We start from the raw sequence: 22,776 nt of genomic DNA, 5'->3' as shown, positions 1-22,776 counted from the left end.
GTTAGAGAAACGAGTAGTAGATCTGTGGTAATAGTGGATCCAGGAAGCTTGCGGTGGAAAAGAGGATGAATTTAACCTGAAAAATATTTCCCTGTTCTATAAATCTCTCAGTGACATTTGGATTAATCAAGCGTAATTAAATGTAGTTAGATTTTTGTCAGATTGTAGTTGAAAATAATATTCATCTATGAAGAGGGTAATATATTCTGTAGAAATTTTATTAAGCACTTTAGTTAAGCAAACACCAAGGAGAACAAAATCAGCCTCAGGAAGGTTAATTACTAAAAAAACACAAAGTATAGTAGATTATGTAAATCATTTTAATTTTGAATTACCATGGCTTGAGCTTTCATTTACATAGAGAGGTATTTTGGATTTGTTTTTCATATCACATTTTCCAAAAGTACAAAATGGTTATTGCATTCTTTAAAAGTTCTCATCATTTGAGGATTCCATTAAGTTTGCTTAACTTTTTCATGTTACATAGTTTCCAAAACTGAAGAATTGCAGTTGCATTCTTTAAAATGCAACTATTTTGTGATCCCACTAAGTTTGTTATAATTGTAAGAAGTCTATTTTTATTTCTGTACCTTTAAAGAAGTGATCTTTTAAGAGAAGTATTGGGAGAGAGAATGTATGTGAAAGCATCCCGCCCGTGCCTGGCCTCTCCCTAAATAAAATAATTTTTTTAAAAAATAAAGTAGAACAGAAGAGTTTAGACTATAATGATAAATCTTTTTATTTTAGTAATTTCCTTAAAGGGAGAAGTGAAGAGATCAAATTGATTTTATAAGTTATATTTTTTTGTACTCAGAGAATTACATTTTCACTACCCTTGCATGTCTCAGGGATAGCCTTTGATAAGAATCCCCATGAAAATCTCTGAAAGTCTATCCTGGTGTGCTCAGATTTGATAGTTCTTGTCTAAATTTCTAGAGCTAGAGTTTCGAAAGTATTGTCATCTCAGGAACACAAGATTACCCAAGAAACTTGAACTTCGCTCTTATCAGCACTCAGATTCTATGTGTTTCTAGGCTTTTTCGTGATAAAAGGACACCTAAAAGTCCTTGGTTTAGTAGGTATACAAAGACCTCTTTATCGCGCTTCTCTGAGATTTTCATAGAAAAATCCTGGAATTTGATTTTGTTGATAATTTTGGCTTCTGGGCTTTTCAGTGAAGATTCTGTTTCCCATTGGATTTGAATCCTTTTGGGATAATAAAATTTCACTTAAAAGCACATTCTATTAAATAATTCTAACTTTTGCCAACCTCAGAATGGCCTGCTGACTTTTGCAAATGGGCCGAAACAGCACAAATGTCAAAGATCATATGTACTCAAAGCAATATGTTCGCCCTGCAGTTAGCGAAGTGAAGAAATGTCTAATCCTGGCACTTATGACTGGCTTAATGGCTCTTCAGTTCATCTCTGCCTTCCAAATTCGTTGAAAATGACACATTTAGAATGGAATGCTTACTGATTACAGAACTACTTAATGCTTTAAAATATTCTTACCTTGAGATTCTTTTTGGGAGAAAATGGAAAGAACCTTAACATTCAGTTCTGTTTTGGCTCTTCATATATGCCAGGCATTAAAAAGGCAATGACAGGGCTTCCCTGGTGGCGCAGTGGTTGGGAGTGCGCCTGCCGATGCAGGGGACACGGGTTCGTGCCCCGGTCCGGGAAGATCCCACATGCCGCGGAGCGGCTGGGTCCGTGAGCCATGGCCACTGGGCCTGCGTGTCCGGAGCCTGTGCTCCACAACGGGAGAGGCCACGACAGTGAGAGGCCCGCGTACCGCAAAAAAAAAAAAAGGCAATGACAAAAGTGAAATCTCATTGGGCGTCAAAGGCATTTGCCGATTGGCCATGCTTGATGTACAAGAGGAGTGATGAGGAGTTGGGGAAAACAGGCAGGATGAGTATAAAATGTTATATTGCTGTTTATAATACATCATGGCACCCCTTTCTTAAAAATTCCATCTTCTTTGGTCACTTGAACTTTTATATCCATGGGAAACCTCAGTCAGTATTTTAAAAGGCACTATATTTACATGAAGAATTGGCCTGTGCCTTTATCTAAAACACTGCTGAGGTTACTATTCCCCATGTTTAATTAGAACAAATGTTTTAGAATAATTACAGCTACAGCCTGTAAGTGTAGGGATCTGAAAACACTGAAAACCACCTGCCGTTGGAGAGGGACCAGGCAAGATCGCAGGCTTCGCAGCCTGGCTTGCCGATCGCCATCCGGACGCGGGTTTTGCCTGGTTGTTATAACCAGCATTAAAGCTAAAATAGAAGGGGCCTGCCAAGATCCTGTATCTGCTCCCTTTTTCTCTAGCTGCCTGTGTAACTCTTCCAGGGGAAAGCATCACATAAAGTCCTTTGATATCTTGCTTTTTACTTTTAAAATTCCTGTTAGAGCTGGCACGTGAATCTGACCAATAAGTTGTGCATATGCTTAAAATTCTTTTTTAGACTAGACCAAACCAAATGTATCTTGGCTCTAAGGAGACAGCCAAGGCAAGGTTTACCTAGAAAGTATAAAGTGTTACGTATTTAAAAAATGCAAGTTGGCTATATTCAGTGTCGGAGGAACTGAGCTCTGTTGCCTCTTCCATTGTTTCTCTTATGTTCCTTGTTGTTATTCTGTCCTCTCGCTGTGCTGCACCGGAACCGAATGCTCCACTCTGATTAAAAACCCAGGCTGTGCTCGAGTCCGTCCTGGACGACATGACGCATGTTTTAGGAGGGTGAACCCTATCACTTTAGCATCCTGGCTAACCCTGATCTCTGCAGAGTTCCTTGGTGTTAAAGTCATCTGAGATTGCAATTGCTGCTTCAGGTTTATACACCGTGCCATCTGTTGGTCTAAGTTCACATCCTCACGAAAGTACATGAGTGCTTGTAACTTCAATATTTCCCAGATTTAGAACACAAGTTGTGAATAGTTAAGAAATGCTTGAACCAAATAAGAAAAGTCAGCGTGGAGTAAAATATACCGTTGTGAACATATTTAATGCTGCATTGAAATGTAAGGTCACTTGACTGATTTCTTCCATCATAACTCCTTAACTCATAAAAGCAATGTCTAATCTGGGAACAATAGCTGATTTAACAAGAGAAGTAGAGTAACGTATGCATGAAATGAAAGTTCATTACAGTGTTTGTACCCCTAAGTCCAAATCTGACCTGTTGGCTTTGGGCAGCTGTCAGCTCAGTTCCAGTGAAATGTACGCGTGTGTCCGGTGTTCACGAGCTGCCTTGTGGTTTGTAGAGGGAAGCCCGGCCCCTCGTGTCCTGTGCTGTTCTGTGGCCTGGCTGGTACACACTGTTACAAGTGAAGAATTACTTTGGTTTGAGGTAATTTGTCGCTCCACGTTCCGTGGAGAAAAGTGGTTTGTTTTTGTGACTGTTGGAAAAACATGACCGGGGAAGTGTGTGGCTCAGATCATGTTCCCCGTCAGTCGCGGAGCCATCCTTGGTGTGTGTCGGAGCCAGACGAGTCCTGGAGCACATGGACAATTGTGTACTACAGTCATCGAACAATAAAGTGGTAGTTGTGTTTCACTGTGCGTCAGTGTGGTCTTTTCCTGAGCTCTTGCCTGTAGTCTCATCCGTCCCACCTGTAAGCTCCGCCTTCTGCTCGCTCCGTTTCTGGAATTCAGTACGTGAACAGCACCAAGCACCTTTGCAAGTTGCTGGGAATGGGCAAGAGTACATTTTTAAATGTTTATGATCACCCAGAGGAAAAACAGGTTCTTTGGATTCTCTGTGGCAGGGAACATACAGCTCACCTTTTGGGGGAACATCCTACTGGCAAAATAAACTGCTTAACAGTGAATCGTTATAGCGGTAGTTTTCATAATACCCAGGGATTGGAGAAAGGGGAGTATATAATACATTGGCCAAGCCAGGACACTTTTGACAGTGAGAACGAGCACTGTTAATAATTATGCTGTAAACCACGTCAACAGATGTAAACTGGAACTGTCCTGGACAGATTGGGATTGACTGGCCATGGACCACCTACCCCAGAATTACCTGAGATGCTGGTTAAATGCAGATTCCTGGGCTCTGCCTCAACTCTTCTGATTCAGATTCTCTGGGGTGGAGGCCTAGGAATCTTGATTTTAACAAATGCCCCAGGGGAATTCTTTTAAAAAATGTAAGTTGGAAACTGCTGCTGTTGGTTCCATGGTCTCTTCTGAGGAGCTGGTGCAGCACTGACACCAGAACCCTGTGCCTCCAAAGACACTTGGCTGCACTTAGGTACTTCCTGACTGACTAAGAGATGGGGTCTTCGTGGCATTTGCCAATGTGTCATTCTTTTACCAAGTCTTCAGTGATGAGTGGGTGTCTTTTTTCAAATGTGAGGGCCGCACAACTGCCTGTCCTGTGTTCTCATCACTGAGAAACAAAACGTCTAGAAAGTTTGAGGCAAGAAACTTCGGTTTGGATGATTCTTGGGGAGTGTTAATGTCAGGAAATCAGCATGTTTGCGTTGGTTCCCCTACCAGCTCCCTGTTAACTGCGCTTTAGTATCTTCATCTATTAAATTAGGGAGTTGGACTGCATGATTTCAGGGTTCTTTGCAGGTCTGATGTTACAGGGCTCTCTTTAAAACCTAAAATGTGAAGCATTTAGTTAGAATTCTTAAATCGTCCATCCAGCAGTCACTGTGCTAACGCATCATTCACATCTGGGGAAGAGCATTCTTGTAGCAGCCACTCCTGCCCTGTTTGAAATTCAGCAAGTAAGTATGGTTGAGACTCACAAAGAGACTCTCACTCAAGAGTCTGTGGTTCCATGAAGCTGCTGAAGAGCATTGCACTGTAGTGTCGGTTTTTACTTCCTTGTCCTCATTTCAGAATTCTTTCCAGTGGCTTAATGCATGTTTACAAATGATTATCTGCTGATGTTTTCAGGTGTTCATAGTAACAGAGACATACTCTTTGCTCACGTGAATAAATTATAAAGCATCACATAGGGGGGGTTGCCTCTGTCTACCACTAGAACTCTGTGATGATGGGCATGTTCTCTAGCTTTGCTGTCCAGTATGGCCACCACTAGCCACCTGTACACTTAAAATGTGGCTAGTTCAACTGAGGAACTGAATTTTTAATTGGTATTCATTTAAATTCAAATAGCCACCTGTGGCTAGTGGCAACCATATTGGACAGTGCAGCTATGTACAGCCATTACACGTTGTTGCATTCTTTTAAATTAACATCGAGTACCCATTTTCACCAGTCATTGGGTTGGGTGCTTGACAGTACCCTTGTCATTTCTAAATGTTGGTCTTAAAATGAATCCTTTGTCCTCTGCCTACTGATGACACTTTCATTAACATAAGAGTCTGTCTTTGGATAAGAAAATAACAAGATGATACCTCGACCTTTTCCTGTCCTAGCTGCTTGGCACGTCACTTCTCATCTTTGCTACAAAAGGCATTGATTGTCACCCTCTTTGAATCCAGTTCTCTCAGAGGCTCACTTTGTTCTCTGAATTGAAGCGTTGACTATGGCCCAGAGGGTCTCAACCTGGCCACATTGGAATCTCCAAGTACTGGGGCCCATTTCAGATCCATTCCATCAGATGGTGTCTGAGAAGTCTTTTTTAAAGGGTTCCCTGAGAGATTCTAACACGCGACAGGATTGAAACACCACTGATCAAGTCCAAACCACAGACCAGCCTCTGAGAGTTGCTAAAATTCTGGCAGCAGCAAATCCTGTCTCCCTGGCATAGAGCAGGCCTAGGGTCCAATTGATGTTCTAGTTAACAGGTAATTGGGAAATACTTAGAGAGAAGGCCTTGTCGATTTGGATTTTGGACAACTGAGCAGCTTTGCTGTTTCCTTCTGTGCAAGAAACTCTAAGCTAATGCTACTCTTACTGTTTTCTGGCATTCTTGTCCAAACAGAATTTGCTAGTGCTCAAACAAGATAAACATGTTAATGATTTCAACAACAGTGACGGATGCGGAAGCGCTCCAACAGTTCCTTAGTAACAGCTTAATATAACAGTGTCATCATTTCTAAAGTTCGAGGTAATTATTGTCACCTTGGCACAATCATTGGAACGAGCTTCTTACATGAAAACTGCTCTTTTTCTAGGGCTTCGACTGGTAACAAAATAATAATTTATGAAAGCAAATTCTGCCCCATCATTCTGGGAGAAGTCCGTCAGCCACCCTGCAATCGAAGAATCTAAGGTGAGACATCGAACGACCATCTCATCCATAGAACAGCTCTGTTCAAATAGAGTTCATTCCAGGCCAGGGCCCACACCTGTTTGGTAAGGCCTTTAAGGAAAGAGTGTGCTGACGCCTTGTGACTTAGGTAACTCGCCCAGAGTCTTCCTGTTCATGGGCCAGCTGAGGGGTGATGTCACCGGCCTCCCCCGTTCGGCATTCTCAACAAGTGGTTTCTCATAAATAGAAAATCTACTTTTACAAATCTATTTTTTTTCTATTTTTCCCTATTCTGAGTAGGAGTTAGCAATCTTTCTTAGCACTCTGGGAAATTTAGAGCACTCCACCCCAAAGAGATTAGTTAAAAAAAAATAAGTGAAGTTAGTCAAATGGTTGTCAAATTCTCTTTGGCACAGTCCGAAACATGGACTGTTCATCAAGAGCTCAGTAAAGCCAGAGGCTGGGCCACTCAGGAGAGGTCAGAATTGAGAGTCAAGTTACTGAACTGAAATTGCGGTGGGGGGAGGGATGGTGTCCTCTTTTGTCTTTATATCTCCAGCACCTACGAGCTCACGTAAATGTTTACTGAATGCTTCGGAAAGGAATGTATTTGAGACCTTAAGTTAAAATGCAGATCAAAGGCAACCATGGAAAAATAAGTTACTCTAGAAAGGAGCATGGCATACCTTGATACCTGATGGCTGGAAGTGAGTCCCAGCTTAAACTGGCTGTGGTCAACCTCCAATGACCAGAAAAACAAAACCAAAAACAAACCAGGGGGAGCATAGGTAGGAAACAGATGCTGCCTGATAGCCAGAAACTGTATTCCTTGGCTTATTTCAGCAAGAATGTGTCCAGCGATCAAAGGCTTTGGTTAGCTACCCTTTCACTTCTTGTCTTCTTGGTATAGCCAAATATGAATTGGAGGATATGTACAGAGAAGAGGGAGGGAGCTCTTAAACTTCCTTCTCTACCAGCCACGGCTCCATGTTCATGAGTTGAGGAGCCAACCCTTCCTTTCCTCATGGACCAATTAGCCTGTTCATTTGGGTCCAACATCTCCCATTATACCTATCCCGTGCTTCTCTTGTGGATGTCAAGACTCAAGAGAAACATTTAAGGGGTCCATCGCGAGTAGATGTAGGAATGTTAAAAAGAGGAACACGAATCTCTCTATCTGCATGAGGATTACTTCTCCTCAACTCTGTTAGGAGCTGGAAAAAGGTTCAAGGGTTTATGACCATTGTCTTCAGTCACAGAATTATGGCCCCCCAAAGATGTTCGCGTCCCAATCCTTAGAACCTGGGAATGTGTTTTATTACATGGCAAGAAGGAATTAAAGTTGCTGATGACCTTAAAATAGGGAGCGTGTCCTGGATTATCCTAGTGGGCCCAATGTCATCATAAGGGCCCTCATACATAGAGGAGAGAGGCAGAAGGAGTGTCATAGTGATGTGATGTGAGAAAGATTGGACTGGCCATTGCCGGCTTTGAAGATGGAAGGGGGCCACGAGCTAAGGAATGCAGGCTAGAAAATGCAAGAAAATGGATTCTCCCCTAGAGCCTCCAGACAGGAACGCAGCCCTGCCAACACCTTAATTTTAGTCCAGTAAGACCCATTTTGGACGTCTGACCTCCAGAACTGTAAAATAACACACTGTGTTTGTTATAATAATAACACACTGAATTTGTTACAGCAATAGGAAACTAACACACACACCTCTTCAACTACTTTATTGTTAATCCCTGGGTGCCAGATATGGGAAAAAATGGAAAAAGAATCAATGACTCAGTTGTGTCAATGTCAGTTTGTATGGTCAGACCAGTAAATGGCACCTTGCCAACATCTGTCCAGTGGAACGTGATTATCGGGCAAGGAAGTCTGGTTATCGCCTCAAGCTATGTAATGAGTCATGTCCTGCCACGTGCATGGCAGAAGATGACAGGTTTTCTTTGAACTTGGAAATTTTAGAGCGACAAGTTCATTTGCAAGTATAAGAAGTTGAAAAGGTCCCCGTGGAAGAGGTAAAGTATCCCAGCTCTTTCAGGTATGGATTCGTTAATTCTTTTAAAATGGAAGGTGATGTATCCAATATTTTAGTTATGTCTAATCCCTCCATCAGAACTCAGCTTTGATGAATAGAGTACAGTAACCTGGCAGATTAATTCCTTTCCCTGCCCCCCAAGAAAGATAACAAAGGTAAGGAGAATAAAAATTGCTTACGGGAGACAAGTCAACCCTACTCTGAACATTTCTCCTCACGTTTCCCACATGTGGTCAACTGCAGCTGACATTCAACAAATGTGGTGGGTTTTTTTCTAGAATATAAGTTATGGCAGTACAGGGCCTAATGTAAAGATCAATTTGCACCTGTTTATGCTCTTAATGATATTTCAGATTTTACTGGTTCTTTATTTTCAGGATTTTACTTGACGGTTTCTCGAAGAGTTGGATCACTGGGTATACACTTGGTGCTAATGAACTGTCCCTCTTTGCCTGAAAAGCATCTCTGTAGGAGTCTTTTTATCTAATAGCCTCTGCTGAATACCTGGAGAAGTTGCTTAAACATTCAACTCCAATAAGCTGTGAGGACTTCAATACAAGAGGACTGTGTGTGTGTGTGTGTGTGTGTGTGTGTGTGTGTGTGTGTGTAAACATTTTTGATAGCATACCTTTTAATCCTAGGGGTTTGCTAACAAAGGCTCATTCTCTTTGGAGCAAATATCAGAGTTCTTAAACATGAGTTTTGTTATGCCTTAGAACTGCTTTTCCCTTGAGAACATTTCTGAGGTATCATGGAAAGCGAAGAAGAAACCTGTAACTGTGACTCTAAATACAGCCTGTCGAGAATGTGTTTGATCTGTATGGCGAAAGCCAAGTACTGTGGTCTGTGAACGATAGGAATTCAATTTTTAAATGAATTCCCTTGCTGCCTGCAGGCCTGGTTCTATTTCTTCTAGAATCTAGGCTGATGTTAGAACTGTTGTCGGTTCAAAGAGCTAAACCCCTCCAGATGGAGTTAATAGAAGCTCCTAAATTCGGCTAGTGGAGGGCCTGAGCACAATGCTCATGGAAGGCCAAGAACATCAATCTGCCTTAATTGTTGACATTTGGAATCCTGATTGAGAGCCTCCACCCCCACCTATCTGCTTCCAGCTGACAAGAGGAGCTTTTCCCCACAGATGGAAAAGTGGTGGAAATGGCCACGCCCTAATGTTTAAGTCCAGGTGAAAAGTATGCCGCCAGGCAGCTAGATAAGAAGGGTGGGTGGAGCTCGAAAGCCTGCTGGAGGCTGCGGGCATGAATGCGGCACTGGTGCTGTCGGTTGTGGAGGTCCCAGGCCACGTCTCCAGCTTCCCAGTGAAGGGTAAGCACTTCCTCATGGTGGCTCAGTGACAGCATCATAGCTGGAGAAGCTTAGGGACAACGCAGCCTGCCTCATAATTTCAGAGACTTTTACAGTCAAAGGAGACCTCAGAAACAATTTCCTTCAACCCCTTCGTTTTACAAAAGCGGACGCCGAGGTCTGAGAAGTGAAGTGGTTTGGCCGAGGTCAGAAAGCAAGTTGGCAGTGGAGCGTACAACTCAGGGTCCTGGCCGGGCTCCCTACGTGACCTCCCCTCCAGGTGAGTGCTCCTAAGCAGGCTTTTTTTTTTAATTGAAGTCTAGTTGATTTACAATGTTGTGCTAATTTCTGCTGTACAGCAACGTGACTCGGTTATAAACATATATACATTCCTTTTTGTATTTTTTCCATTATGGTTTACCCCAGGAGATTGGCTATAGTTCCCTATGCTATACAGTAGGACCTTGTTGTCGAATCCATCTACTAACCCCAAACCCCCACTCCATCCCTCCCTCAACCCCCCCCCCGCCCCCTTGGCAACCACAAGTCTGTTCTCTATGTCCATGAGCCTGTTTGTTTAGTAGATAGGTTCATTTGTGTCATAGTTTAGATTCCACATATCAGTGATATCATATGGTATTTGTCTTTCTGGCTGACTTCATATAATCACTGGTTGCATCCATGTTGCTGCAAATGGCATTACTTCACATTTTTATGGCCGAGTAGTACTCCTTTGTATATATGTACCACATCTTCTTCATCCACTCCTCTGCTGATGGACCTTCAGGTTGTTTCCATGTCAGGCGTGAGCCAGCTGGCAACTCCAGGCTTGGCCCCGCGCTGCACGGCACGCAGACCCATCATTCTGAAGGGCTGGGGCCCGGCCGGGCGGAGGCACCATAGCGGCCACACCTGCACTCTTCCGTATTGCGCCAGAGCTCATAAGTAGGAACGCACAGCACCACGCTTTTAAGAAACACAGTAGGAAAAGTGCAATTCTGCATCCCTTTATTTATAAACACGTTGGCAATGCCGTGTCCCGTTGGCGAGCAGGAGTGGGTCTGGAGCGGGGAGGGGCATGTGCAGGGGTAGGAGCGGGTTGGGGAGGGGTGGGGCTGATTCCGGAAGTTCGCGTTATTCAGCACCAGAGCAGATGCTTGGGCGTAAGGTCGGGCTTTAACCCAGACGAGTCGTCGTCTTGTCTCACGTGTACAGCATAGTCTTAAGTATGTATGATCTTATGGCTTTGTCCCGGGACACACTGCAGGGACACAACAAAAAACTCAAGTCTAGAGAGAAAGTAAAAGTTGCAAACGCCTCATGAGCTCATTGTGTTTTTTTAAAAAAGGACAAATCTGATGGCCAAGACTAGTGCTGAACGGATGCCTGAGAAACAGGGACATCTCTGCTCCCTTCGGGTTCATCTGATTCAGCTGAGTGTAGGTCGCCATCTCGCAATCTCTCCCTGGGGTATGCCTGGGTGGTAAGTCCCGAAGATGGAGAGAACGAATCCATGCTCTTCCCGTCCCTCCCTCCAAGGATGGACTCTCAGTAACTCCAGCCTGAGGCATGGAGCAAGCTGGCCATCCCGCAGCTGTGTCTCTTCCCCGCACAGCAGGTCAGAAGGCAGACTTAGGTCTTGGGATCACTCCTCTTGGGGCTGGTTTCCTTTGCCTTTGTAAAGTCCTGGCCCACGGGAGTTGGCTTGCCAGAGACGGGCCATTCAATGTGACTATGACATTACAGTTGCCCCATGTTTTTAGCTGGTGAACATTTGATTTCAGGGTCCCCAGGAGGAAGATGTGGCAGCTAATGGAGAAGGGCTGAAATGGGGAAGCTGGATGGGGTGGGGGGGACGGGAACCCACATCCTGCACAGGTACCCACTAACCTTGGGTGTCTGTGAAAGAAAGCCTGGCTCCTTTACCTGTTAGGGGAGTGACACTTGTAAGGGAGCGGAAAGGAAGTACGCCCCCCCCCCCTCCTGCCCATCTTCATGTAACCTGCCTCCTTCCATGACCTAAACTGTTCTTCTCCAGCCCTCAGTCTGAAGCTTCCTTCCCTGTCTAGGGCAAAAGAACCTTTCCTTGCTTTTTGTCATTCCCGCTTAACTCTGCAAGCTTGTGTCACACTTTGTATGTCTCTCATTCCAGCCTTAACGCACTCTTGGCCATTACTGTTGAGTGGCCGGCCCAAACAAAGAGCCGCCCCATCTCCTCCCAAGCAGGAGAGGAGGGGCAGGGACAAACTGGTGGCCAGGAAGCATCAAAAGTTGGGTTGCAGAATCTCCTCATTCCTTCTCAGTAATCTCGTAGCCTTAGGGTGGGGAGGTATTGTTACAGGTCAGGAGGGGGACAGAGGGTGAGACCTAGAATCCACTTGTGGGTTGTTACGGCCCATCCCTGGGATATCCCAGGCATTGGTCATTTCCCATAATTGGCAGCTAGGATGGCACTGAATCTGATGAGTTATATAAGCGGCACCTGTCAGTGTGGTGTGTGAGGCCTGCAAACTTAGAATCTGCCCGATACATCAATTCCAAGCTATTTGCTCCAGAGCAGGAATCAGGTAAAAGTGGATTCATCTGCTCTGGGCTGTGGCAAAGGCCCATAAAAGGCCTTCCCAAGAGAGTTTCCCCTACAAAGGGAGGCCCTGAAACGGTTTGAGTGTGCAGATTTTCTTTAACCTACTTGCCTTTCTCCAGGTACCTCTTTCTCCTTTTCTCTTCCCTTGTTCTGACTGCCTTGCCTTCCCCAGTGGGCCTCCTCACCCTGTCACCGCTCAGGAGATGGTGGGCATACATGCCCAGTGTGCCCTGGGTACATGACGGGAGAGAGACCAAACGGGCACAGTGGAAGAATGGGGCCTTTGCCCCTCTCAGCAGAGCGGTGCTGTGGGCCTTGACGGCGACAAGTTTTCTTCGCACGCGCCATGTTCCCACCAGCTCTCTGCCCCGTGAGTGCTCGACACAGTTCCGGAGGAAGTGCCCAGACAAGGGGGTTCCCAGCCAGCTTAGCCTCACGGTTTTGCTTCCCAACAAACACCACTTATCTCCAGGTGGGTAGGGAGGTAGTTCAACCCCAACACGAGGGGGAAAGACATGCCACCTTCCTTCACTGGTTGCCCCACTTGTCACCCAGAAGGCTGTTTCCCAAGGTCTCTGAAAGGGAGAGTTCCTGTCACAAGAGATGCCGGGCTCTGTCCACAAGTTGCTGTGTCGGGCCTCTGGCTTTACTGGGACAGCCGGGCAATGCCTCTTCTACCCAAGAGTGCGGCTCTACATCTTGCCTCTACCTGCTCATTTCTACCTGTGCTTAGGGGACAGTAACTTCAGACAACTCAGCAGGCATACTTAGCGTCTTCATCCCATTTGAAACCTAGGGCCGGGGAGGTGGGTAATTACAGGACTACCTGGGACGTCCAGATGCTGAGGTCCGGCTGAGGTTTCCACCTCGCTCGGCAAAACTATTCAGAGCCTTCCTCTACCCGGGAAGATGACGGGAGGCTGTGAACACAACATGCTGACTGCGTGGCTGGGACATTTCTACGGGAATGCAGGATGAGCTTTTGACAAAGTGCCCAAGTCACAAGGGAACCAGGTAGTTCTTAAGACCAAGGGTTTCAGCAGGGTATTAGGGTGAGAGCAGTAGAGGGGGATAATGTAAAATGCCACCACCACAGATCCATATCGCACATGGTACACACCCTGGATGGCGTATCGGGAGCATACATAGAACAGACACGTGCAGGTAGCACCCCCTATTGGTATACTATGTGGTTTGGTACATCAAACCGTTACTTGAGGTCTATGAAACTGTTAACTGGTCAGAAATGGGAAAAGCCATTCCATAATAGCATCCTTGAAGGAGAAGCTTCAGGAAACATCTACCATCTGCTAAACTTGGAGCCAAAGCAAAGCGGCTCCTTTATATACATATACATACACATATACATATATATATGTATGTATATATATGATGTTCTGTTTTGTTGCATTTCCCACAGATTAAGGTAGTTTCTGGAAAACAAGTCAAACCAATGATGAAAGAGTACAACCAGGAGACATTACGCCCTAGGTGGCGTTCTCCTTGACAAAACTGTCCTTGGAATAAGAAGTTGAGGTTCACACTAGGTGACCTTTGACCTATGTAGCCTAAAGCAAGGCTTGGTCTAGACGCCACGTTCCTGGAACTGGAAAGAATTGATGTGTTGCAACATCAGGTCTCGTGGCTAAACTGAGAAGGTTGGCATTTGTCTGTAGCTTGACTATTTCAGAAGCACTCTGCCACCTCTACTGGAAACAACTTTATTCTGGCAGAGCTTGGGTGGTAGGAGGCAACGTGCAGGGCCCTTAGGAGCTGGAAGTAGATTGAGGGAACAGCCGCTTCCACAGGTGGTGTACTTGGTGGGGGCCAGTGTAAGGACCAAAGCAGAAGGCACCCCACTCAGTGCAAGTCTCCCGGGGTGCTCTTCATCTTTCCTTAGCAAGGTTAAAGTAGAGTGGTTCTAGATGATGCTAAGAAGGTTTGTATAGGTTGTCTGGCGGGAAACCTCCATGCAGAGTCCAAGTCTTAGGCTGAGTGGAGACTGACGGAGAGCTGGTCTCAAGGCCTTCCCTTAGCAGAGCTCAGGGTCTCCTGGCTGAGCTGCAGCTCCCACACCACTCAGGCATCCCCCGTGCCCCCGCCCTCCCCCCAGCCTGGGTGGCGTGGCTCTTGTTTTCTCCCAGCAGCCTTTACTTCTCATCTTCATCCCCCTCACTCATGCTGCTGATGGAGGCTGAGGCGGCTTTGGGTGAGGAGGGGGGTGAGGTTTTGTTCGGGAGCCACGAGAAGGTGGGCGACGGGGAGCGTGAAGGGGACCGGCTCCTGGTGGGGCTGCTCACAGGGCTCTGCTTCGGGGACAAGGCCTGCAGCATCCGGCTACTCCTCTCCTGGAACATCTGCTTCTAGAGAGAGAAGGGAGAGAAGGCGTCTGTTAAAGGAGCCTTCTGAGGTGGTAGGGAAACAAACAAGGCAGGAAGGACAGCTGCTGCTCTAAATACCTGCACGCACAAACGCAGGCTCGCATGACAGCCCGTGTTCCCCAGACTATCTCTGGGGAGGGGCTGAGTGAGATTCTGGGGCAGGAAGATGCTGCCACATCAGATTATCCTCCCGGCTGGTTCTTGGGACTCATCCCTTCTTACCACCTTTTCCTCCATCTCCAAATCGAACTGCTATCTGATGTGCCAGGCAAATGGCAATGTCCTCGGTACTTCGAAGTGCAGCAGGAAATAAAACAAATCCCTATCCTCATGGATATGAGGGAGGAATCACACAATAAACAATATATGAGGTGTGTCAGATGGAACTATGGTCTGAGAGAAAACTACAACGAGAGAGGTTAGCAGGTTGGGGTGTGGGCCGGGGAGACAGGTGGGCTGCAAAGGTCAGTAGGGTGCTCAGGGAAGGCCTCACTGAGAAGGTGCTGTCTGAGCAGAGACCTGAAAGAGGTGAGGAGGGGACCACATGAATGGCAATCGGGGGGGAAGCACGTTCCAGACAACTCCGAGAAGGGAGCATGCAGTGCACATCCCAGGACAAGCAAGGAGACCCTGGGGGCTGGAGTGGAGTTACCTGGGTGAGGAGGGGCATGGGGGGAAGAAAAGGATAAAGTTGGTGGTCATATCGAAGCTGGGGCTTCAGTGACATGCGGGAAGATGGGGTGGAGATGGGTGGTGAGCCCGTGGGGCTGGATGAGGACTGGCTTTCCAAACAGAAGGTGCTAGGTAGACAGGGCTAAGCGTAACTGCTTGGCCTGACTGGACCCCAAGTGCCTATAGGGTGACAGTAGTTGAGGCTGGAGCACCAGGAGGAGGATGGATTTCTCCTGAGGAGCCCCTGGAAGATTTTAATCAAGAGAAGGGTATGGTAAGATTGGTGATGTAGAAATACCTTTGGGTATGAGCATAAAAGCAAAAAAAGAAACCATTAAAAAAAAAGATTGATGTTTGGCTGTATAGAAAATTTAAAACGTCTGTACCGAAAAAAAAAACAAACCACTATGAAATAAGGTACAAGGCAAATGAAAAAAAGGGGGAGGGCTTCCCTAGTGGCGCAGTGGTTGAGAGTGTGCCTGCCGATGCAGGGGACACAGGTTCGTGCCCCAGTCCGGGAAGATCCCACATGCCGCGGAGTAGGCTGGGCCCATGAGCCATGGCCGCTGAGCCTGCGCGTCCGGAGCCTGTGCTCCGCAACGGGAGAGGCCACAACAGTGAGAGGCCCGCGTACTGCAAAAAAAAAAGGGGGGGGGGGAATTTTTGCAACATTTAAATACAAATAAAGCATTTTAGTATATAAACAGAGCTTAGAAACCAAAAAGAATATAACGACCATTTGGCACATACAGGTAACTCACTTATAAATGAACTCTAAAAAATGTTTGGCATCACTAATAAACTAACGCAAAGTGATGTGAGATAGCTCTTTTAATATATCAGATTGCTAAAGATATTTTTCATCTTCCCAACCTTTTAAAAGTTTTTCCAGTTTTGAGATAGAATTGACATACAATTCAATTGTATGAACAACTGAACTTCTCTTTCTGGTTCTTAAACTATATACGTTTAAGGTGTACAGCATAATGATTTCACTTAAATCGTGAAATAATTACTACAATAAGGTTAGTTAACATCCATCATCTCATATGGATACAAATATTTTTTCCTTGTGATGAACACTCTTAGGATGTACTCTCAAAACCTGTATATATACCATACAGCAATGTTAACTATGGTGATCATGTTGTACATTACATGCCTAGTACTTACTTATAACTGGAAATTTGTACCTTTTGATCCCCTTCATGCAATTTCCCCTCCCCATACTCCCTACCTCTGGTAAACACAATCTGTCAGTGAAATCATACAGTATTTGTCTTTCTCTGACTTATTTCACTTGGCAAAATGCCCTCAAGGTCCATCCGTGTTATCACAAATGGTGGGATTTCCTCCTTTTATATGGATGAGTAATAATCCATTGTGTGTGTGTGTGTGTGTATAAACCACAACTTTGTCCATTCATCCATCGACAGACACTTAGGTTGTTTCCATGTCTTCACTATTACCAATAATGCTGCCATGAACACAGGGGTGCAGTTATCTCTTCAACACAGTGTTTTCATTTCCTTCAGATATAATAGTTGACCCTTGAACAATGGGGGGATTATGGATGCTGACCCTCTGCTGTCGAAAAATCGGTGTAAAACATTGGAGTTGGGCCCTCGGCGTTCACAGTTCTATGTCTGTGGATTCAACCAACTGTAGATCATGTAGTACCTTAGTATTTAATACTGAAAACAATCCAAGTATAAGTGGACCCATGCAGTTCAAACCTGTTCAAAGGTCAACTGTATTCCCACAAGTGGAAATTCTGGATCATATTTTGAATTTATTGAGGAACCTTCATAATGTTTCCATTATTGGTTGTACCAGTTGACAATCCCACCAACAGTGCACAAGCATTCCCTTTTCTCTACATACTTGCCAGCATTTGTTCTCTTGTCTTTTTATTGCTCACACTCTAACAGGTGTGAGATAATATCTCATTGTGGTTTCGATCTGCATTTCCCTATTGATTTAGTGATGTTGAACATCTTTTCATGTACTTGTTAACCATTGGTATATCTTCTTTGGAAAAATGTCTTTTCAGGTCCTTTGCCCATTTTTAAATTGGATTACTTGGTTTTTTGCTACTCAACTCTTATGAGATCTTTATATATTTTGGATGTTAATTCCTTATCAGATACATGGTTTGTACATATTTTTTCCCTTTCCGTAGGCTGCCTTTTAATTTTGTAGGTGGTTTCTTTTGCCATGCAAAATTTTTCAGTTTGATGTAGTCTCATTTATTTTGTTGCTTGTGCCTTAGGTGTCATATCCAAAAAATCATTGCCAAGACCCATGTCAAGGAGTTTTGCTCTGATGTTTTCTACTGGGAATTTTATGGATTGTGATCTCACATTGAAATCCTTAATCTATTTCAAGTCGATTTTCGTGGGTGGTGTAAGATAGGGGTCTACTTTCATTCTTTTACATGTAAATGTCCAATTTTCTAGCACCATTTATTGAAGATACTGTCTTTTCTCTAGTGAGTATTTTTGGCTCCCTTGCATGGGTTTACTCCTGGGATCTCAATTCTGTTTTGTTGGTCTATGTGTCTGTTATTATGCCACTGTCATGCTGTTTTTTTTGTTTGTTTGTTTTTTGCAGTATGCGGGCCTCTCACTGTTGTGGCCTCTCCCATTGCGGAGCACAGGCTCCGGACGCGCAGGCTCAGCGGCCATGGCTCACGGGCCCAGCCGCTTCGCGGCATGTGGGATCTTCCCGGACCGGGGCAAGAACCCGTGTCCCCTGCATCAGCAGGTGGACTCTCAAACACTGCACCACCAGGGAAGCCCTGTCATGCTGTTTTGATTACTACGGCTTTATAGTATAGTTTGAAAGCAAGAAGTGTGATGCCTCCCACTTTGTTCTTCTTTCTCAAGATTGTTTTGGCTGTCCACACAGGGTCTTTTGTGCTTCCATATAAATTTTAGGACTTTTTTTCTATTTCTGAAAAAAAATGCCATTAGAATCTTGATGGGAATTGCATTGAATCTATAGATGACTTTGGATAGTATGGACATTTTAACAATTCTCTCAATCCATGAGCATGGGATATCTTTCCAGTTATTGGTGTCTTCTTGGATTCCTTTCTTCAGTGTCTTGTAGCTTTCAGTGCAGAGATCTTTCACCTCCTTGGTTAAATTAAGTATACTATTCTTTTTTGTGTGTGTGTGGCACACGGGCCTCTCACTGTTGTGGCCTCTCCCGCTGTGGAGCACAGGCTCCGGACACGCAGGCTCAGCAGCCATGGCTCACGGGCCCAGCCGCTCTGTGGCATGTGGGATCTTCCCAGACAGGGGCACGAACCCACGTCCCCTGCATCAGCAGGCGGACTCTCAACCACTGCACCACCAGGGAAGCTCCAGTATTCTATTCTTTTTGATGCTACTGTAAATGGGATAATTTAAGTCTCTTTTCCATATAATTCATTATCAGTGTACAGAAATGCTGCTGATTTTTGTATGTTAATTTTGTATCCTGCAACTTTACTGAATTGATTAGATCTAGTAGTCTACTGATGGAGTCTTTAGAATTTTCTACATATAAAATCATGTCATATGCAAATAGAGACTATTTTACTTCTTCCTTTCCAATCCTAATGCCTTTTATATCTTTTTCTTGCCTGATTGCTCTGGCTAGGACTTTGAGTACTATGTTGAACAGGAGTGGTGAGAGTGGGCAGCCTTGCCTTGTTCCTGATTTTAGAGGACAAGTTTTTAACCTTTCACAATTGAGTATGATGTTAGCTGTGGGACTGTCATATATGGCCTTTATTATGTTGTGGTATATTCCTTCTATACCTAGTTTGTAGTTTTTAACAACTGTCATAAATAGTTGTTAAATTTTGTCAAATGCTTTTTCAGCATCTATAGGGATGATCATATGATTTTTTTCCTTTCGTTCTATTAATTGATGCATCACATTGATGGATTTGTGTCTGAACTATCCTTGCATCTCAGGGATAAATCCCACTTGGTCATGGCGAAAGGTCTTTCTAATGTGCTGCTGAATTCAGTTTGCTAGTATTTTACTGAGAATTTTTGTATCTATATTCCTAAGGGATATTGGCCTATGGTTTTCTTTTCTGAGAGTGTCCTTTTCTGGCTTTGGTATGAGGGTAATGCTGACCTTGTAAAACGAGTTTGGGAGTTTCCCACCTCCTCAGTATTTTCGGAAGAGTTTGAGAAGGATTGGCATTAATTCTTCTTCAAATGCTTGCTAAAATTCACCAGTGAAGCCATCTGGTCCTGGGCTTTTCTTCATTGGGAGATTTTTGATTAATGATTCAATCTCCTTAATACTAATTAGTCTGTCCAGATTTTCTCTTTCTTCCTGATTCAGTCTTGTTAGGTTGTATGTTTCTAAAAATGTGTCCATTTATTCTATTTTGTCCAGTTTGTTGGTGTATAAATTGTTCATAGTAGCCTCTTATAATCCTTTGTATTTCTGTGGTATCAGTGGTAATGTCTCCCTTTTCATTTATAATTTTGTTGATTTGGGTCCTCTCTCTTTGTTTCTTGGTGAGTCTAGCTAAAGGTCTGACAACCTTGTTTATCTTTTCCAAGGACTAACTCTTAGTTTTGTTAAAGTGTTGTTAACCTTTTCTATTGTCTTCCTATTCTCTATCTCATTTGTTTCTGCTCTAATCTTTATTTCCTTCCTTCTGCTAACTTTGGGCTCAGTTTGTTCTGCTCTTTCTGGTTCCTTAAGGTATAGAGTTACGTTATTTGAGACTTTTCTTATTTCTTAATGTAGGCATTTATTGCTATGAACTTCCCTCTTTGAATTGCTTTTGGTGCATGCCATAAGTTTGGGTATGTAGTATTTCCATTTTTCATTTGTCTCAAGATAAATTATTTCCCCTTTCATTTCTTCTTTGATGGGTCAGGAGAATATTATTTAATTTCCATGTATTTGTGAATTTTCTAGTTTTCTTCCTGTTACTGATTTCTAGTTTCATACCATTGTGGTCAGAGAAGACACTTGGTATGATTTCAATATTCTTAAATTTGCTTAGACTTGTTTTGTGGCCTAACATATGGTCTATTCTAAAAAATGTTCCATATGCACTTAGGAGTGTATATTCGGCTGTTATTGGATAGAATATCCTGTATATGTCTCTTAGGTTCAGTTGATCTATTGCGTTGTTCATATCCACTGTTTCCTTATTGATTCCCTGTGTGGATGATCTATCCGTTGTTGAGAGTGGGGTATTAAAGTCCCCAACTATTATTGTATTGCTGTTTGTCAATTTAGGTCTGCTTTATATATTTGGGTGCTCCAACGTTGGATGCATAAATATCTACAATTATTATATCTTCTTGATGGATTGACCCCTTTATCATTATATGTGGACATTCTTTGTCTCTTTGTACTATTTTTACTATAAAGTCTATTTTGTCTCATGTAAGTACACCTACCCCTGACTTCTTAAAATATACCATTTGCTTGGATTATCTTTTTCCACCCCTTTCTTTTTTTTTCTGTTTGTTTTTTTAAATTTTATTTATTTTTTAATTTTTAAATTTAATTTGTTTATACAGCAGGTTCTTATTAGTTATCTATTTTATACATATTAGTGTATACATGTCAATCCCAATCTCCCAGTTCATCCCACCACCACCACCCCCCCTGCCACTTTCCCCCCTTGGTGTCCCTACATTTGTTCTCTACATCTGTGTCTCTATTTCTGCCCTGCAAACCGGTTCATCTGTACCATTTTTCTAGGTTCCACATGTATGCGTTAATATACGATATTTGTTTTTCTCTTTCTGACTGACTTCACTCTGTATGACACTCTCCAGATCCATCCACGTCTCTACAAATGACCCAATTTCTTTCCTTTCTATAGCTGAGTAATATTCCATGGTATATATGTACCACATCTTCTTTATCCATTACGTCTGTCGATGGGCATTTAGACTGCTTCCATGACATGGCTATTGTAAATAGTGCTGCAATGAACATTGGGGTGCATGTGTCTTTTTGAATTATGGTTTTCTCAGGGTATATGCCCAGAGGTGGGATTGCTGTGTCGTATGGTAGTTCTATTTTTAGTTTTCTAAGGAACCTCCATACTGGTCTCCATAATGGCTGTATCAATGTACATTCCCACCAACAGTGCAAGAGAGTTCCCTTTTCTCCACACGCTCTCCAGCAATTGTTGCTTGTAGATTTTCTGATGATGCCCATTCTAACTGGTGTGAGGTGATACCTCATTATAGTTTTGATTTGCGTTTCTCTAATAATTAGTGATGTTGAGCAGCTTTTCATGTGCTTCTTGGCCATCCGTATGTCTTCTTCGGAGAAATGTCTATTTAGGTCTTCTGCCCATTTTTGGATTGGGTTGTTTGTTTTTTTAATATTGAGCTCCACTCCTTTATTTTCAGTCTGTGTGTGTCTTTAAGGTTAAAGTGAACCTCTCGTGGGCAACATATTGTCGGATCTTGTCTTTTTTTTAACCATTTAGCCATTCTGTATCTTTTGATTGCAGAATCTAGTCCATTTATGTTAAAAGTAATTATTGATAGGGAAGGACTTATTATTGCCATTGTGTTAATTGTTTTCTGGCTGTTTTGTAGTTCCTCTGTTCCTTGTTTCATATTTTGCTGTGTTTTTTGTGTGTGTTTTGATGTCTTTTGGTATCAGTAAGCTTTGACAACTTTATCATGTTCTTTTGTGTAAATACTACAGGTTTTTGCCTTATCATTACCATGAGGCTTACATAGACTATGTTAAAATAATAACGCACTATTTTAAACTGATAATGACTTAAGTTCAATAGACTTCCTAAACTTTACTTTTGCTTGTCCTCTCCCGCACATTTTAGGTTATTGTTGCTGGACAGTTGATATATTATTAAATATTGTGTAACCAATATCAAATTATTGTAGTCACGGTTATTTTTACTATGTTTTCTAACTTTTTAAAGTAGTATTTATTTATTTATTTATTTATTTATTTATTTATTTATGGCTTCATTGGGTCTTCATTGCTGTGTGCAGGCTTTCTCTAGTTGTGGCGACTGGGGTCTACTCTTTGTTGTGGTGTGCAGGCTTCTCATTGCAGTGGCTTCTCGTTGCAGAGCACGGGCTCTAGGCATGCGGGCTTCAGTAGCTGTGGCACATGGCCTCAGTAGTTGTGGCTCACAGTCTCTAGAGTACAGGCTCTATAGTTTGGTGCACAGGCATGTGGGATCTTCCCAGACCAGGGATCAAACCTGTGTCCCCTGCATTGGCAGGCGGATTCTCAACCACTGCACCAGCAGGGAAGTCCTGTTTTCTAACCTTTAACGTACAGTTATGTGAATTATGTACCACTGTTACATTATAGAATCTAACTTTGACTATATAATTACCATTACCAGTGAGTTTTATGCTACCTTCTTATGTTTTATGATGTTATTTAGTGTCCTTTTACTCAAAGAACTCCCTTTAGCCTTTCTTGTAAGGCAGATCTAGTGGTGATAAACTCCCTCAGGTTTTGTTTCTTCAGGAATACCTTTATCTCTCCTTCATTTCTGAAGGATAGCTTTGCCAGGCATAGAATTCTTGGTTGATGGTTTTTTTCAAAAATTTGAATATACCATTC

General features: G+C 43.4%; 1 protein-coding gene across 2 annotated transcripts in view; it reads right to left on the bottom strand.

Moving 5' to 3' along the window:
* Positions 1-10,531: 10,531 nt before the first annotated feature.
* The window catches only part of PCYT1B (phosphate cytidylyltransferase 1B, choline), a 141,392-nt gene continuing 129,147 nt past the window's right edge, over positions 10,532-22,776 (bottom strand). Inside the window, exons 8-9 of one of the 2 annotated variants that reach the window (XM_089904663.1) lie at positions 14,425-14,487; positions 10,532-10,822 (exon numbers count right to left, since the gene is read on the bottom strand). In XM_089904663.1, coding sequence (XP_089760789.1) covers positions 10,763-10,822; positions 14,425-14,487 — 123 coding nt within the window. In that variant the 3' untranslated portion in view covers positions 10,532-10,762. Of the gene's footprint in view, positions 10,823-13,066; positions 14,488-22,776 lie in introns of those variants that run through there. The other variant, XM_022560462.3, reaches the window with a different exon arrangement.

Source organism: Delphinapterus leucas, chromosome X (assembly GCF_059928025.1).
Source record: "Delphinapterus leucas isolate spDelLeu-1000000601 "Yukka" chromosome X, BTC_Dleu_Yukka2, whole genome shotgun sequence".
NCBI classification, from domain to species: domain Eukaryota; kingdom Metazoa; phylum Chordata; class Mammalia; order Artiodactyla; family Monodontidae; genus Delphinapterus; species Delphinapterus leucas.
This window is presented reverse-complemented; position numbering and strand designations above follow the sequence as displayed.